Raw genomic sequence first — 15,647 nt, forward strand, 5'->3', positions numbered from 1 at the left:
TTTTAACCCTCAGTTTTTCTTATAGTTGTTGAGTACCCATCCACGTGTTTATTTGCCAGACCTTTTCCCATCCAGCTTCTTGTTTTAAAACTTTTTTGGAGCACTTAATATTCCAGTTAAGACACAGATGGGTATACATAGAGTTTGTATACGATCCAGCTATACTGTAGGATATGTACACTTCAGTCAGTACCATGTTGTCACAAATGAACACTGCATGCCACATGTAATTTAAGGTCCTCCTCACCATGATACCTAGAAGAAAAAGAGGCGAATTGCTCTGCAACTTCCCACCTGCATGTTTGTCTGCTCAGTGACGCCACTTCCAGTGCAGCTCATCAGAAACCACCCCAGCGTTGTGCTGAGAACAGGCCAGAAATGGGGAATGACAAAGCACGCCAGGGAGAGACAGGGCTGGAGGACTGCAGCATGGTGTGCAAGTCACAGCCTGATTTTCCAGAAACGTGTAGTGCTTCTCTCCAGCTCTGGTAGCAGGAACAGGCAGGTGGGCTAGGCTGGGCAGCAGAAGAAAGAGACAGATGCCAAGGTAAGCCTGAAGCAAATTAAATATCAGAAGGCAGCAGGTTCCTTTGAGACTGCCTGGTTGCTCTTTTGGCAGAGGAGGAAAGCAAGCCATTAAAGAGGCAGAATACAGCAGTGTCGACTTCATTTGCAGCACTAATTGCCATGCACGTGCACTAATTGCCCTCACATGAAATGCAAGGGAGCAGGCACTACTCTAATCCCATGCAGGAGGTGAGGCTTCCAAAACAGTGCTTGTTGGGTCATGCTCTCAACCACACACTTGATTCCTACCAAAGCAAAATGGAGGGAATTGGAGCAGAGTCTTTTTTTTTTTTTCCATAAAATTATCCACTGAAATTTATTAGAGACTGAAGAGGAAACTTTCAACTAGTTGTTCTTCAGCTGCATCTGTGTCTGCTCCTGCCTCCTTGACATCACTTTCTCACTACGTGATGCCCAGCTGCCATTCTGCCAGCTCAGGTGCATATGTGCACCTCCCAGACTGTTTTAGTGGAGGTAATGGACTAAACTAAGTAAATGGACTAAATAAAGTTCAGGTGAGTTGAGCTGAAACTAGGATGGGGGCAAAAATGTCTCAGTTACTGAGTTTGACAGTCTTTTTGTCAAGCACTGCTGCTACAGGACATGCAACCAAAACTCTGCAAGACCCAAATCTCAGTAATCCTTTACCACGTGGGTGAAGAAGAGGAAAATGCACCTCTCACCACTAAGTTTTTACAGTGTTTCTTCTTTCCTTTTTATTTTTCTATTATTGTTTTTCCCTGGGACCTACAAAGGAGTCAGGCTGGGGAGAGACTGGAGGCACTGCAGACATCTCCCACCAGCACCCCTCTGAAAGGTGTGCACGGCAGGGTGGCTGGTGTAAGACAGATGCCTTTCAGAAAGGTGAAGACTGATCAGTGTAAATCAGTCACTATTGTTCTACGCCAGCTGTCCCTTCATACAGAAAAGCCCTGAGGGGAGTTTAAGGCAATTCCCAAGCAGCCAGAGGGAAAAAGGTATTTTTGGTGGCTGGCAGAACACATTTAGATTCTCATTCATTTCTTCTGGTGCCAAATACAAACTAGACAAGGCAATAAGGATTTCGGGTATGGTTAGAACAGAGGTAAGATTCCTATTAGATCTGGCAGGGACAGGCAGTAACAGAGGGAGGAGGAGGTAGCCTGGCCATTAAGCTTCAAAAGCTCTTTAACTCAGCCCAGGAAACTGCAGGTCTACCTAAGACCCCTGCTTGTGCAGAAGGCGCCTTTCAGGCTTTTTCCTCTCCACTGAAAGGATAATGTCAAATTTATTTCCAAATTTTCCACATTTTTTTTTTACTTTCTCCCACTCCATCCTGACCCACTGGCCACCAAGCCAAAGTTACCGTGCTACCCACCTGAATGGAGTACAACACTTCTCCACCCAGCCCCAGGTTTGGCAGGGGGGGCTGTCAGCCCCTGAGGTTTTACACGAAGCAGATACACAGCAAGGCACTGGGTGAACAGTGCGTGCAGGGCTGTAAGTCGCTTAAACAGAGGAAGAGCTCATGGAAACCAGGGGAGCTTCTCCAAAGTGGGACCCAGAACAGCATCACCGGCTGCCACTTCATGGTTTAGCAACCTGGGATCGCACACCAAGGGGCAAGCACAGAGGGCGACACTCTTCTAACCACTCATATATTCCGTTTTCTAAACCAATATTATTAAGCACTCCTGCCTTATACAAGCTCCAGTCTTACCCTGGAGAAATTATGGTAAAGATTTGTCTGCTCAGAAAAGTTCATCAAAATAAATTGAAGAAGATTATTTAAACCTGTGTGAACACTCCTCTTAACGAGCGTGACTTTATTTAGTTTGCATTCCCTCTGGAAGTGAATTAAATTAACTGGGTCCATTTGCATCTACAGTAGTTGAATAAGGTGATTTCAGCAGTGGACAACAGTTTCCATGTAGTATTTTTTTGTGGCTTAACTAATCCACCTACGGCTACTTTTCCGGGGAATCACTACTTGGACAAACCTTCAGTGTCATGACTGCAGCCAGATAATCATTATCTACATTATTTTAGAAGGGAAAATTGCAGTCTCCAAACTGTATCCAATTAGAGATGAAAACATTTTCAGGAAATACTTCCTCAAGTATGTGTTCACAGCCATTTCGACTGTGGCTGCAAAAGGCACACACTCCTAAGAGCCCCTGGAGCAGCCTTGAAGTGCTAACAGGTCAGGAACGTAGTTAACTAAGGATGCCTGCTCCACCAGCTGAGGAGGACTACAGGATGAAAGGGAAGCCACCTGTGAGAGGAGCTGAGCATCAAGCTTTTTGCTGGCATTGCAGCACTTTCAGGACCACCTCATTTATGTGCCAGATGTCATAAACATGTACCATTTGTGACAAAGAGAGAGAGCAGCAGGCTTGGGGTGGGGTGGGAACTAAAGAAAGTGAAACAAGGAAGCTAAGAGCCAGTTTCAGCTAAGAGCAGCCACAGAGTTACGGTCATGGGCATCTCTACAACCTGCTCATCAAATCCTACGCAGGGCTGTGCATGCTTGTTTGCTTAAAACAGGCACAAAGACAAAAAAGCATATCGGCACCTTTGTGACTCCAAGAAGCATGGATACAAAGGATGGGTGTTTTTTGGATGAATATGTGATTAGTACCTGTCACAAGCAGTTTAGGCTGACTTAGTCTTGTCTTGGTGGATTGGGATGGTGTAGCTGACCTCCAGAGGCATCCTTCAACCATATCATCTCCAGTTCTGCAGCTTTCAAAAACTGTCAGTGCATCTGTCATAGCAGTGGGATGGCACTTGCTCCAGCACACTAACATGACTAAGAAGACACAAGCCTGAGCTCTAGTCCCTCATTTTATTCTGGCTTTTCTACAACCTTGCAAATTTCTCAGATACAGTAGTAAACCCCACATATGAGCAGTAGCTACGTGACGGTGCTTTCATGTACTGTTAAAGAGTCAAGAACAGAAAAGGAGCAAAGAAAAATGCCATATTCAACAACAGTTACAAAGGCAAGAACGTAATTACCCAGTATGAAATCTGGGCATGATGTCAGAGCCCCTTCACAAACTAACACGACCATCTGTGTTATGTTTCAGGCAGGCGATGCCACCCGAAGCAGGAAAATCCCCCCAGTATGTTCCACCACAGGGCGTTATAAACCTGTCCTACTGAGGTGGGGGAAGCAGAGGTTCGGTTCACCTTCAGTTCAGAGACTTGCTGATTCCTTTTTCAGCTGGCAAATACTGTGTGTTCTGCATTAAAACGATTTTCCATGCCATCTGAACAGAAGTCAGTAAGCGTAAGAGAAGAATCAGTCACCGAGCTGCACTGAGAGCCATCGGTAGTCCTTCCTGGCCTCGCCATCAGCGAGCTCACTGCAGAAAAGCCATTCCCACACTAGTAACCTCCCTCCTGCTTAATGGTTTTAAAGACTGCAGTTAGCTTTTAAAGAGCTAGAATGACATTTTAATTACACAGTCTCCCACCGCACTGCATAGCATCTTCCTTTGCAGGCACCACACAGCATCGCTTCCTTTCCTCTGTGAGATTACTAGTAACCACCTGCCTGAAAAAAAAAGCAATCCCATTCAGTTGGAAACATCTTCATTAATAATGTATTCCTTGGTCCACCCATTTGTGTAATTCTGTGCATAAATCCCCATACATTAAGCAAGAACACAGACAAAGCTGCTGTCGGGTACCTCCCAGCAAATGGAAAGAATTCATCACTCAGCAAGCATGTCTGAGCAGCTCTGTCATCTGTGGGCTGACTGGCAAACTACTGTTTTTAGAAATACTGATTTGAGTAGTCCCTTACCACAGTGCTAGCTCTAAGAATTCAGTTTCCAGTGTCTGAGGTACACAGAAATCAGTGCTAGTAACATTTAGTCTAGAGAAGGGAATAAAGGGAAGGAGCCACGGCTTTTTCTAAAGGGGAGAACGCAGCCAGGGAACTGTCTGTATTAGAAATGTTTTATGACAGATTCTTGCAAGCAATGTCATAGCCTTTTCTTTTGACTATGAAGTGAGACAGAATGTCTTATACAAGCTGCAAACGTGTTTAAGGAATAAACAGTTTGCGTAATTTGCTGCTTTAAGAGATCAATTTCTAATGTCTGGGGGGGGGGGGAAAGCAACTTTCTGCATTTATATTTCTCCTCTGTTGCATCAGCACAGTCCTTTGTTTACTGTCTACAAAGATGCACTCTGATACTAGTGGAATGTGTATGTTAAATCAGTAGTGCAGCTTTAATCCTCAACTCAACTCCCCAGAAGTAAAGTTTCCCAGGAGGAGGGAGCATGGCAGCTAAGCACTGCAGTGCCATAAAAGCCCAATTCGCAGTAAAAACTTTTATAGGCGTTGCATGGATGCATAAAACTTTTCATGAAGAGATGCGAAAGTTCAGCATTTCGCCTGGAAAGCCATCGAACTGCAGAAGAATCAGTCTGGCTAAAGACGACAGGGAAGAAAACCAGGGCAGGACTGAGGATGCTTTGAAACACACTTCTCTTCTGGCATCTCTGCTGCTATGCAGCAGGAGAAGCCATAAAACTTTGACCATACAGCGCACACTGGATTTGCCTGATGCTATTTGCTACAGACAGTCCAGATAACATCTTAAACACACAAACGTGATTTGTGTTCTTGATGTCTAGGGAAGAGAGCAAAAGATGCATCGCAATTGCATTAATCACTTATGATGGATATGAGGAGAAGCACACACAAACATTTTATTTGCAGAACGAAGCATGATGATACAACAAAGCGTTCTACAGCTAACATTGAAAGGAAAATCTTACTCTTCATCAGCAAGCCAAGCCTGGCACTAGGAGTGATACTGTTGGTGATGCCAAAGCTGCCCATGAATTCTTCTAAATTCACTTGTAAATGCATCACCTTTGCAGTGCAAAACTAAATGTGTCTGGCTGAAACAGTTCTCAAACTTGTCTAACCACCAGGCTTTTGAAGAAAGAAGGGCTTCCCACATCATCAAACACAAGCTGGAAACCAGAAGCTAAAGGCAGAGCTTTAAATTGTGCTCAGTCCACTGCTCCCAGTATCAGAGCAAGACCAACCCATGCTAGGTTCTGCTGCAGATCTGATCAGCAATGCCATTCCTCTACCTGCCAGCAGCGAGGCTGGCAGCTCGTCAACATCATAAAACATCAAGTACAGATTTTCTTGGGAGTGGTCCAGTCGCAGGTGCTAAAAAGCGTTTTGCCTCTTGTCTTGGCCTGACAGCCATTTTATGTGTGATCTCATTAAGTACTCGAAACCTCAAGCTTTTCTACGATAAGGTGAGAACATCTTGGAGGTCAGGAGACAAATATTAAAATTCTTGTCTCTTTCTCACACCCCCTCATAACTAGATTATCCTTTTTAATATCTTTGGGGTTGTGTTTTTTCATTCACATGAGATTTCCCCTTGGGTTTTTACCTAGCCTAAGGACTCCATAATAATGAATCAATTTAAACTCCTGGCAGGAGGAGGATACATCTCGGGTAAAGACAAAAAAGGTTTTTCTTAAAGTATCATCAATTTAAAAACAAAAAGAAGAAAGAGCATCCCCTGGATGCAAGATATCACAAGCTAGGATCGCTAGGCTAGACTTCAGAAGGAGTAAAGGAGCTAACACTGAGTGCATCCCACATCAAAACCCAGGACTCACAGGAGATGAAAAAAAGTCACTCAGCAGCTACACAGGAACCCCACCCACTTCCCAGAAGCTGTGAATTTTTGCATTCCTCACAAACACACACGTTGTCACTATCCTACCACTGCAGGCCATGAAAAAAAGCCATATAACACATCCTGAAATCTCAGAGCAGCTATAAGGCTGGGGGGAGACTGCTGCGCTCTAGCTCCGTCTGCACTGTGTTTTCTGGGTACATATTATCCTTGCAAGGTGCCATGTAAATCCTACAGTATAAAGCAGACGGCAAGATAAACCTTGCCCAAGGGTAGCAAAACTTGGAGCCCTGTCTTCCACCTCCCCAAACAAAAGCGGGTATTTTCTCTGAACCGCACCCACCTGCACAGCGAACAAAAAGAAAGAAAGAAAGAAAGAAAGAAAGAAAGAAAGAAAGAAAGAAAGAAAGAAAGAAAGAAAGAAAGAAAGAAAGAAAGAAAGAAAGAAAGAAAGAAAGAAAGAAAGAAAGAAAGAAAGAAAGAAAGAAAGAAAGAAAGAAGAAAAAAAAAGAGGACAGGCACATTTCAAAGCACAGGTTCTCACTTAGAAGCAACCAAATTCTATAGGGTAGACCACTTTACCACACACATGGAAGCTGCTGTCAAAATAATTTTGATTTTTTTCCTCTAGATGTTTCAGCTGCTGCTGAAGATTTTTTTCATTGTATCTTGTGCCAGGACAGAAGAAAAGGTCTTTTGGTTTGATGAGAGGATGAGAGTAATACCCACTAGCAAAATGCAAAAACAAACCCAGCTATTCCCAAAAGACCGTAACTGTTCCCACTACTGAAATGGCCAAAAAAGTTAGCAAATGTTTCAGTTTTCCTAAAAGATTCCAAGGGAGCTGTGGTGCATGACTGAAAGATTAGCTAATCAAACCCAAACTGAGAGAGAGAGCGCATTTGGAGAGCTGTCTGGTGCCCAAAGTTCACATTGCAGCTGGGCAGAGTCCCAGTCCTCTTCCAGCCTGGAACTCAGCAGCACCGTAAGGATATTTATAAATCACCTGAATGCAGTTAGTAACAAAAGACCACGTCAATAAGAGGTCCTGACTCAAACAGGTCTGTGACAGAGGACAGGGTCACGCGTGGCTCAAACCAAAGCCCCCAGCCCAGGATGCGTGAGGTCAAGACAACAGCCACGCTGTGGGGTTACAGCACCCAAAGCCGTCCTTCTGCCTCCTGCACCTCGATGAAACCTGCTGACATTTTGCTGAAACATCTTTGCCTCTCCAGAAGGAAACAGAATTAGCACACCCTGCCTTTTCCAGCCCATCAGATGCTCAGCAGGACAAGCCTTTTGCCAGCATTAGCGCACCTGGCACAGCAAGGCACCCAAATCCTCCCCCACTGAGTTTCGTATTCAACTCGCAAGTTCCAGGCCAGCCATGGGACTGCAACTGCTACCACAGGGCCAAGAAAAACGAGTTGAATGGGTCAGTTTACTGAGACAACGAACCTACCAGGAATGCAGAAAAATTAGACACATGGCCCTCGGTAAACACTGTTACGTGAGCAGTTACGGGTGTCAGGGAACGATACAGTGAAACGAAAAAAAAATTAGGGTGGTGGGAAGGAGAGGAATGAAGCCCAGGAAGAAGATTAGGAGGTGGCAGGACCACAGGGTAATTTAGAAGATAAGACAAGCAGACATGCCTCTATAAACCTCAAGCAACACAGTCATTCCCAAGAGATACCAACAATATTCCTAATAAAGACTAATTGATATACAATACCTCAGGGATTAAATTAATTACCTCTGTTAGCAAATTACACTAGGGAAGGCAATTATCAATGCAACAGCTACTGAATGTTTCAGGTTGTCATTTTTTTCCTGACCTAAAGGCCTCAAATGGTCAATTTTTACTGAGTTCAGTCCAAGCGCGGCTCAGTCAGCCTTCAGCTGTGAGTGCTGCCGGAGCACATCTCCCCGCACGAGCAGCTCTGCTGTGTTTATGCAGAACAGGACATTAAGTGCTGCGAGGCACACGGTAAGATCACATCCTAAATAAGCATTACTCAAATTTATTTTCCAGGCAAACAAAAGTAAAAGAGCAGTATGAAACTGTTAAAAAAAAAGTGACAAACAGATCTACCTGCATTTCAGGTAGCACATTTCTCCTCCTTTGTGAATAAATGCCACTAGAAGACAACAAAAATGCAATACAGTGACTTGGTAACACTTCTGAGAATCTGTTAGTCTCAAAATCAGTCATTATCTACATATCTCACGCATGCTGCAGCTCAGTTGGAACACGCAGTACTACTTCTCCTGCTATGTGACTAGCTTCTCATCGAATGCCATTTGAATTGCATCTAAAAAGCATCTTTACGAGATGCTAGAAGATATCCAGAAGTCAATACCCTATTACAGTAAGATGTTTTTAGCTCTGCTGAAGTGACAGTTTATCTAGGGAAAGGAAATAGACACATTTTCATACCATCTTCCTAGAAATGGTTAAACTGAAACACCACACTTTCGAGAGCCACTGTGCAGCTGTGGATCAATCGTGTATCATTAACATGGACTGCCATGGAGGAAGGCCAACACATACACAGTTCTCAGAAGTGAAGGATGAGGAGTACTCATGTAATGTTGTTATGATGGAGGCGTATGGAAAGGGACCGAGCAACAAGGAGCTCAACATCAGGAGCCTTGAATTGGAGTGCCAAAAACAAGAGCCGTGTGCTGGGGCAGCTGCAGACAACTGTGCTATTAGAAAGCCTTTGCAGAAGGTTTGCAGCAGTATTCGGAGAGGAAAGAGAACTGAGGTTTTCAGTTGCTCTTTCAGTGAGGTTACAAACACAAGACCAAAAAAAAAACAAAAAACACCCAAAAAACACACACCCAAAAAAATCTTGTATACATCTTTCCCAGTCTTCTGTTTTTGTGGTACCTTAACAGTCACCCACTCACACTGAGTTAATAAACTACAAAGCCTTAACTGTATCCTTGAACAAGGAACCTCAAAAAGTTACAATAGAACAGGTTTGGATGGGAAAACAGGAATAAATCTAACCTCAGTCCACAGGTTTGTTTGATGTTTGTATATTGCATTCTTATCCTTCACTCCTGGTCCCCCATCCCTCCCACACACCATCCCCATCCCTTTTCAACTCTGATTCAGAGCCCAACAAACTCCGTTGTGAAACTCCCTGTCCCTTCGCCCATAGCCTGACAGAAATGCCAGGGCTTTCTCAAGACCTGCTGCCTTGAGGGCAACTGGTCCACTCACATGACGGCAGTGAAGCATCTGTGACCCATACACTGCTAGTTCCCCCCGTGTGTCTGTGCAGATTTTGTGTGTTAGTTAGGTGGTCTGTTTCTTCTGGAAGGTGGAACAAACCTCATTATCAGCTTTGTTGTGAATACAAGACAATTTATTGACAAATAGTGTGTTTCCTTCTCAGGTAAGTATTTGACAGTTTTATTGGCATTTACTTCTCACATGAATCTTGGAGTTGACTACTTCCAGAGCCCAGAAACGTATCACAACCACCACATGGAAAAGTCTAAAAAAGATACTGTGTGAATACAGAGGGGAAGGCAGACCAGTGTGCACTGAAACACATTTGTAACCCCCATCCTTCCCAAAATAACGCAAGGACACAAAGCTGAAGACAAATGCAGTCATCCCCTCCCCAGTGAATCCAAACCCAGTCCTTCTGGAATTAATTGATCCCAGGTACACAAAAACTTTTAAGTGATCAAGATTTGTCGTTGTAGGAGTGTCAGACATTCAGTATGCTCTGCTTCCAGCAGCAGTCTGTGGAGGTAAGTTCTCAAACAATTTCTTCTTATCCCCTCACTCAGCAGGGGATAGCTTTTGAAAGTAATGCAATAATTCACACTAATCGTTGTGTTTTGTTCCAGTTTAACATTAGTTCAAGAAGTTGGGATCATCGCCTGTACCCAGTCAGACTCACGGAGGGACCACGTACACCCGCTGCTTTCACCAGGGGTACTCAGGCTGCTCGTTTGAAAGGCAGGCCCCAGACTCCTCCAGTCAGCAGGCAGAAGCCAGAGCTGCCTTTCAAAGTCCATTGACCCCAGAATTGTTGAAAAGCAGCTCAGCTGAGAGGGAACAATCACAGCTACCTTTATTCCTGCCACTTTACCAATTCAGAAACAGTGGTGTGCCTTAATCCTTTCCTGAAGCAACGGATGAGGAGGGCTCTGCCTTTAAAGACACCAGCCTGACTAGCATCACCGCAGACCACAACATCTGGTGACAGAAGTCCAGGAGTGCTAGGAGCAAGGCCATTCAGACAAATAAAATCGTGCATCCTCAGAGAGGGAATCCAGCAAGTTGCCTTTCTCCCAAAAGGGACTGACAACTGAGAATTTCACCGTCTTTCTCAAGAGAAGCAGCGAGGCTTTTAACGGGCTCCCCGAGCCTCATAAAAGCTGGCAGAAGTCTATGCAAGAGTCACCCAGCTTGAGATCTGAATTATAAAACGTCTGATTTTTCCTTGCTTGGAAGCAACTGGGAGAAGATTAAAAGAAAACAAGCCCTCACAAAGAATAACTTGTTGAAGTACTATGGTTAAAAATGCCATGACAAGAAGGGGTTGGGGGATGCACATCCCAAACAGCCTTTCTCCTGCGAATGCTATGGATAAAGAACCATCTGGTCACGCAGTCACAGATGCATTCGTATCCACTTCTGCTCCACAAAACCCGGGCTGATGTGACTGTCGGAGTGCAGCCACTGAAAACAACTTAACCCTCTCCTCTCGATTTTATCCGGCCTTCATCCACCTTCACCCACATGAGTCTGAAGGGAAAAATAGGGCTTACGTGCTTCAGTGGGGCAGAGCTGAACGCGCCACATTTCCATGGCAACAAAGGCAGCCCCAGTGAGAAAGGCCTGCTCGTAGCTGTGAGGCAATGTGCTCTGTAGGAACAGATTTTTCTATCAGCCAGAGATAGCAGCTCACGTTCATACGCAAATGTGCAAGGAATCTTGATTCTTGGCCTTGTGCAGCCCCGCTGGATTCAGCAGAGCTGTGCCAGTGGAGACCGCAGTGAGATAGAGACCGGCACTTGGGGTAAGTAGAAAGAAGTGCAACGTGGAGAGAGACGTCATCTTTGAAAACAAAGTAAGAGGACTCCTAAGATATTCTTCACCAACTAAACGCTTATCTGAAGCTGCAGTAAAGCCCAGTTTTGGCACGAAAGGGAACACAACTGCGGCACACAGATTTATGAACGCTTCACCATCCCCTCCTGCCCGTGCTTTTACCTTCAACAAGTTCACATTTATTCACGTGCTCAGCCTCTTACAAATAAACCTGCTGTGCTGGGAGGAGGGAACCAGTCTAGCGATCCTGAGCTGTAATCATCCCGAATTCTCCACCGAGGGAGTCGATCATTTAGGCTGCTTCCCGTTAAGATACAGTTACCGATACTTTCCACTGTAACAATACCTTATACGCTCATCACTACCCTCAAAAATCAACTTGTAACAGATTAAGTCTTTTTGCCTTCATCACGATTTTGCCTTCCTATGTAAGAACACAGTCTCTGAATATACTGAACTGAAGAGGACAAGTCTCAGTGTATGCAGGGAAGAGCATGCACAAGGCTCTGTGGGAACCAGAGCGGCGGTGAGCAACTTCTGGCATTAGCAAACTTTTCCAAGTCAAGCAGAAAAACAGTAACAGTCCCATTTACAGTGTATGCTCTGCTGGAAATGCACAAAAAGCCATTTATATCAAGCATAAGAAAAATATGCCATGTGCAGTTTATAAAAATATCTGTAACAAGCTAAGAACAAAGCCAGAAACTGTCCGAGCAGGCTTAACTGGGCAGGGACAGGGGGAGAAGAGAATAGGGAGCAAGCAGGGGGGAATGCAATAATGATTTCAAGGGATATTTTGTGCAGGGAAGTAGTGACAGCCTGAGCATACTGGAGTTTTATTGATATGGAGGAAAAAGCCCTAGAACTTTTCCTGACACTGCAATCGGTGAAACTCAAAGCAACTTCACAGCCAGGCTCGAGGCAGGTGTTGCAAGCACAAGGCTGAATTTTGTGTGATGTGACGGGTCAGTAGGCTACCGAACTCCTGGTGCTAACAAACACACAAGCATCCAGGCTGGCTGTGACAGGTTCCTGCTTGCTCAGACCCCTGCTCCTTAGATGGCTGGTGATTATCACATTGCTGTGTTTTCAGTCGCTGGCTCTGGGATCACCACGGTGCCTACTGAGCTGGTAGCATATGACCCGCACGGCCACTCGTTTTGCTTTGTAAAGAAGAGCGGCACCTTGTATTGCTGTTGTTTATACAGATATGGTAATTAAAAATTGCACCGTAATGCGTTCAGCAGTAGTCTTATTGCCCCTGTGAACTGAGCTGCTCCAGTTAAATATGATATCACAGCTAAATAATCACCTGCTTTTATACATCTTTATTTTTTGCTAGCTGCACATGAACTCTGGGCTTCCTCACCGTCGACATTTCCAGCACATCTCAGAGCAAACACCTTCCTGGTAAACCAAAAGCTTATTCAACGTTTCCTTGGAGCACGCTCCCCGACGCCTCAGCCAGCCCTGCGCCGATGTGAATTTAGCCCCTGGAGTTACACACGAGGATAGCCTCTACCTGACAGAAATCACGAGACTTTCCACATGTTTGTTTCCTGGTGACCCGGCAGCCCGCGGGACACCGTGCCACAGGTGCATGTGGTGTGGAGCTGTTGACACTAAACACAGCTGAAGGGCACTGGGGGCTGGACGGCCATGTGCCGCTACACTGGGTGTTGGAAACCCCTTGGACAGGTTTCCTAAATGTTCAGAGCCTTAGAGACACCAGTACCGAGGAAACACAGCTATAAAAAAAAAAAGGGTAGAGGGTACCACCAGACAGCACAACATCCCACCGAGCAGCAGGTCACTCGGGGCTGGGGACAGGCAGCCAAACCCACCGTCCTCGCTCTTCCAGGGCAGGTCGGGGCTGCCGAGCGCACACACGAACAAACAGGCTGGGGGGTCGCCTACCTGCTTTAGGAGGAACTTATCCTCCGCGTTGATCTTGAGGGAGACGGCCAGGTGGATGGCGGAGAGCACCACCCCGCTGATGACCGCAGCCCTCATCCGCACGGGCAGTAGCGTGTAGATGCTGTAGATGAAGAAGACGGTCCACCAGATGCCCTCCGAGGCGCTCCTGGGCCACACCAGCAGAACCCCTACCACTTGCACAGCCAGGATGACCAGGATGACGGAGTAGCACGCCAACCACATGTGGTCCTGGTGGAAGTCGTTGCGGTTGCACACCATGCACAGCACCACCATCAGCAGGATGGCCAGAGAGAGCACCACGACGTAGGATACCTCATAGCGGCCGTGCACAGCATGGAAGATCAGCATGACCACGCAGACCAGCACCAGCACGGCCATGAGCATGGTGAGGCTGCTCTGGTTGAGTCGGAAGAAGTAGCGCTGATAGAGGCGCTCCAGTTTCTCCGACTGGAACTTCTTGGACCTGAAGATCTGCAGCAGGCTGCTGCAACAGCTGCCCATGGAGAAGGCCGCCTCGGAGCCCCCCTCGTCCCCGTCGTCCTCCTCAAGCTCCTCGATCTTGGCCTTGATGCGTCTCTCCTCCAGCCCCAGCTCCACAGACCGGGGCCGTACCTCCCCCTGCTCCCCCAGCTGCCGGGGGCTGGCATTGTTGGGGGCAGCGGGGGAATCACTGCCAGGCGGGTGGCGGGACCGGTGACGTCGGCTTTCGTCACCGTGCTCCTGCCAGGCGGATTTGGACCTAAAGCTCATCATCCTGCAGCCACTCTCCCCGCGGCTCCGGCTCGCCTGGGGCTCGTAGTCTTCCTCGCTCCGCCACCTGCTCGCCATGCGGGAGGCCTTCTTGCCCGAGGACCGGTTCGGGGGTGGCGGGTAGGAGTAGCCATTGGCCCTGGCCTCTGCTTCGCCCCAGGCTGAGCGATGCTGCTCGGTGCCCGCCCAGGGCGCGGGGCCACCGAAGCCCGGGGGGCTGACGCTGTTGGACCGGGACATGCCCTGCGGGAAGGGGCAGCGGGCAGGGGGCTCCCCCACACCCAAAGGGATGAGCAGCGGGGGACAAAACCCCAAAACACAACAAGGGAAAGAAAAAGATGGGGGAGGTCGATGTGAAAAGAGGGGGGTGAAAAAAAAAAAAAAAAAAGCCAAAAACCCCAAAGTCTCCGCAGCGTCCCCTAGAGCCGGGGCATCCCGGGGGGGGGATCTCAGGGCAGCGCTGGCTCCATCGGCAGCCCCGCTGCTTCCACACCCGGGGGGCGGCGGAGAAGGGCCGGGGGGCGACGGAGGGGACCGGGGGGGAGACGGAGGGGACGCGGGGACCCCTTGCTCAGGGCAGGGCGGCCTCAGCCGCTGCGGGGCGGCCGCGGGGGGCTCGGTGCTCGGCGGGGGAGCCGCATGGCAGCTCGCCGCGCCGCGCCGGCCCCGGGCACCCGCCGCCGGGGGCCGGGCACGGGGCGGGCGGGCGGGCGGCGGCCGCCCCGCGGGGAAGGCGGCGAGGCTCAGGCTCAGGCTCAGGCTCAGGCTCAGGCTCAGGCTCGGGCTGCCGGGGCCGCGGCGGGCGGCGGGAGCATCCCCTGGCCCTGCCCGGGGGGAGCCTGCCCGAGGCGGCTGCTGCTGCTGCTGCTGCTGGTGGTGGTGGTGGTGCTGCTGCTGCTGCTGGCGGCGCTGCTCCGCCGCTGGGAGGCGAGGCGAGGCCGGAGCAGCCCCGGCGGCACGGCAGGGCGGGCGGCAGCCGCAGTGCTCATGCACATACAGCAGGCAGAGCTGGGGAAAAAAAAATATAAAAAAAATATAAAAAAATAATAAAAAAAATAATAAAAAAAAATAAAAAAAAATAGAGGAAAATGGGAAAAATAATAATATAAAAAAATAATCAGGGAGGGGAGGGCTCGGCACGCTCGCCCGCCCGCAGCGGCACGGCCGGGACCGGGCTGGGGCCGGGGAGCGGGCTGGGGACGGGGCCGGGGACGGGCACGGCACAGCCCGGCCCGCCCGCCCCGCGCCCCTTTGTACTCCCCATTCAACCGGGCGCCGGCCGCGCCGGCCCCCGCCCCGCCCCCCGCCGGCCCCCATTGGCGCGCCCCCCGCCGCCGCTGCCTCCCATTGGACGCCGCCGCCGGCCGGCCCGCCAATGAACGCGGGAGAAGGGAGGCGGGGGGGAAAGGGAGGCGGTTTAACCCTTTGGGTGCCGCGGGAGGGCGAGGCGCTGCCTGAGCTCCCCCCCCCCAACCTCCTGACGGGGCGCTGCCTCTTGGCCTCTTCCCCCGTCACAAACACGCGGATAAAAGGGTTTTCATCCCCCAAAAGTTGCACGCAGTTATCACGGCGATGCTCACTGATGTGGCGTGGGCCTGCCAGGTGCTGTGCCACAGGTTGCCCTCACGCCTCCCTCCCTGCCA

At 48.6% G+C, this 15,647-nt stretch overlaps 1 protein-coding gene across 2 annotated transcripts in view; it reads right to left on the reverse strand.

Moving 5' to 3' along the window:
- Positions 1 to 15,229, reverse strand: part of ADCY5 (adenylate cyclase 5) — a 213,962-nt gene extending 198,733 nt beyond the window's left edge. The window contains exon 1 of one of the 2 annotated variants that reach the window (XM_021270949.4): positions 13,234 to 15,229. In XM_021270949.4, coding sequence (XP_021126624.4) covers positions 13,234 to 14,244 — 1,011 coding nt within the window. In that variant the 5' untranslated portion in view covers positions 14,245 to 15,229. Of the gene's footprint in view, positions 1 to 294; positions 612 to 13,233 lie in introns of those variants that run through there. The other variant, XM_038181939.2, reaches the window with a different exon arrangement.
- Positions 15,230 to 15,647: the final 418 nt, after the last annotated feature.

Source organism: Anas platyrhynchos, chromosome 7 (assembly GCF_047663525.1).
Source record: "Anas platyrhynchos isolate ZD024472 breed Pekin duck chromosome 7, IASCAAS_PekinDuck_T2T, whole genome shotgun sequence".
NCBI lineage: Eukaryota > Metazoa > Chordata > Aves > Anseriformes > Anatidae > Anas > Anas platyrhynchos.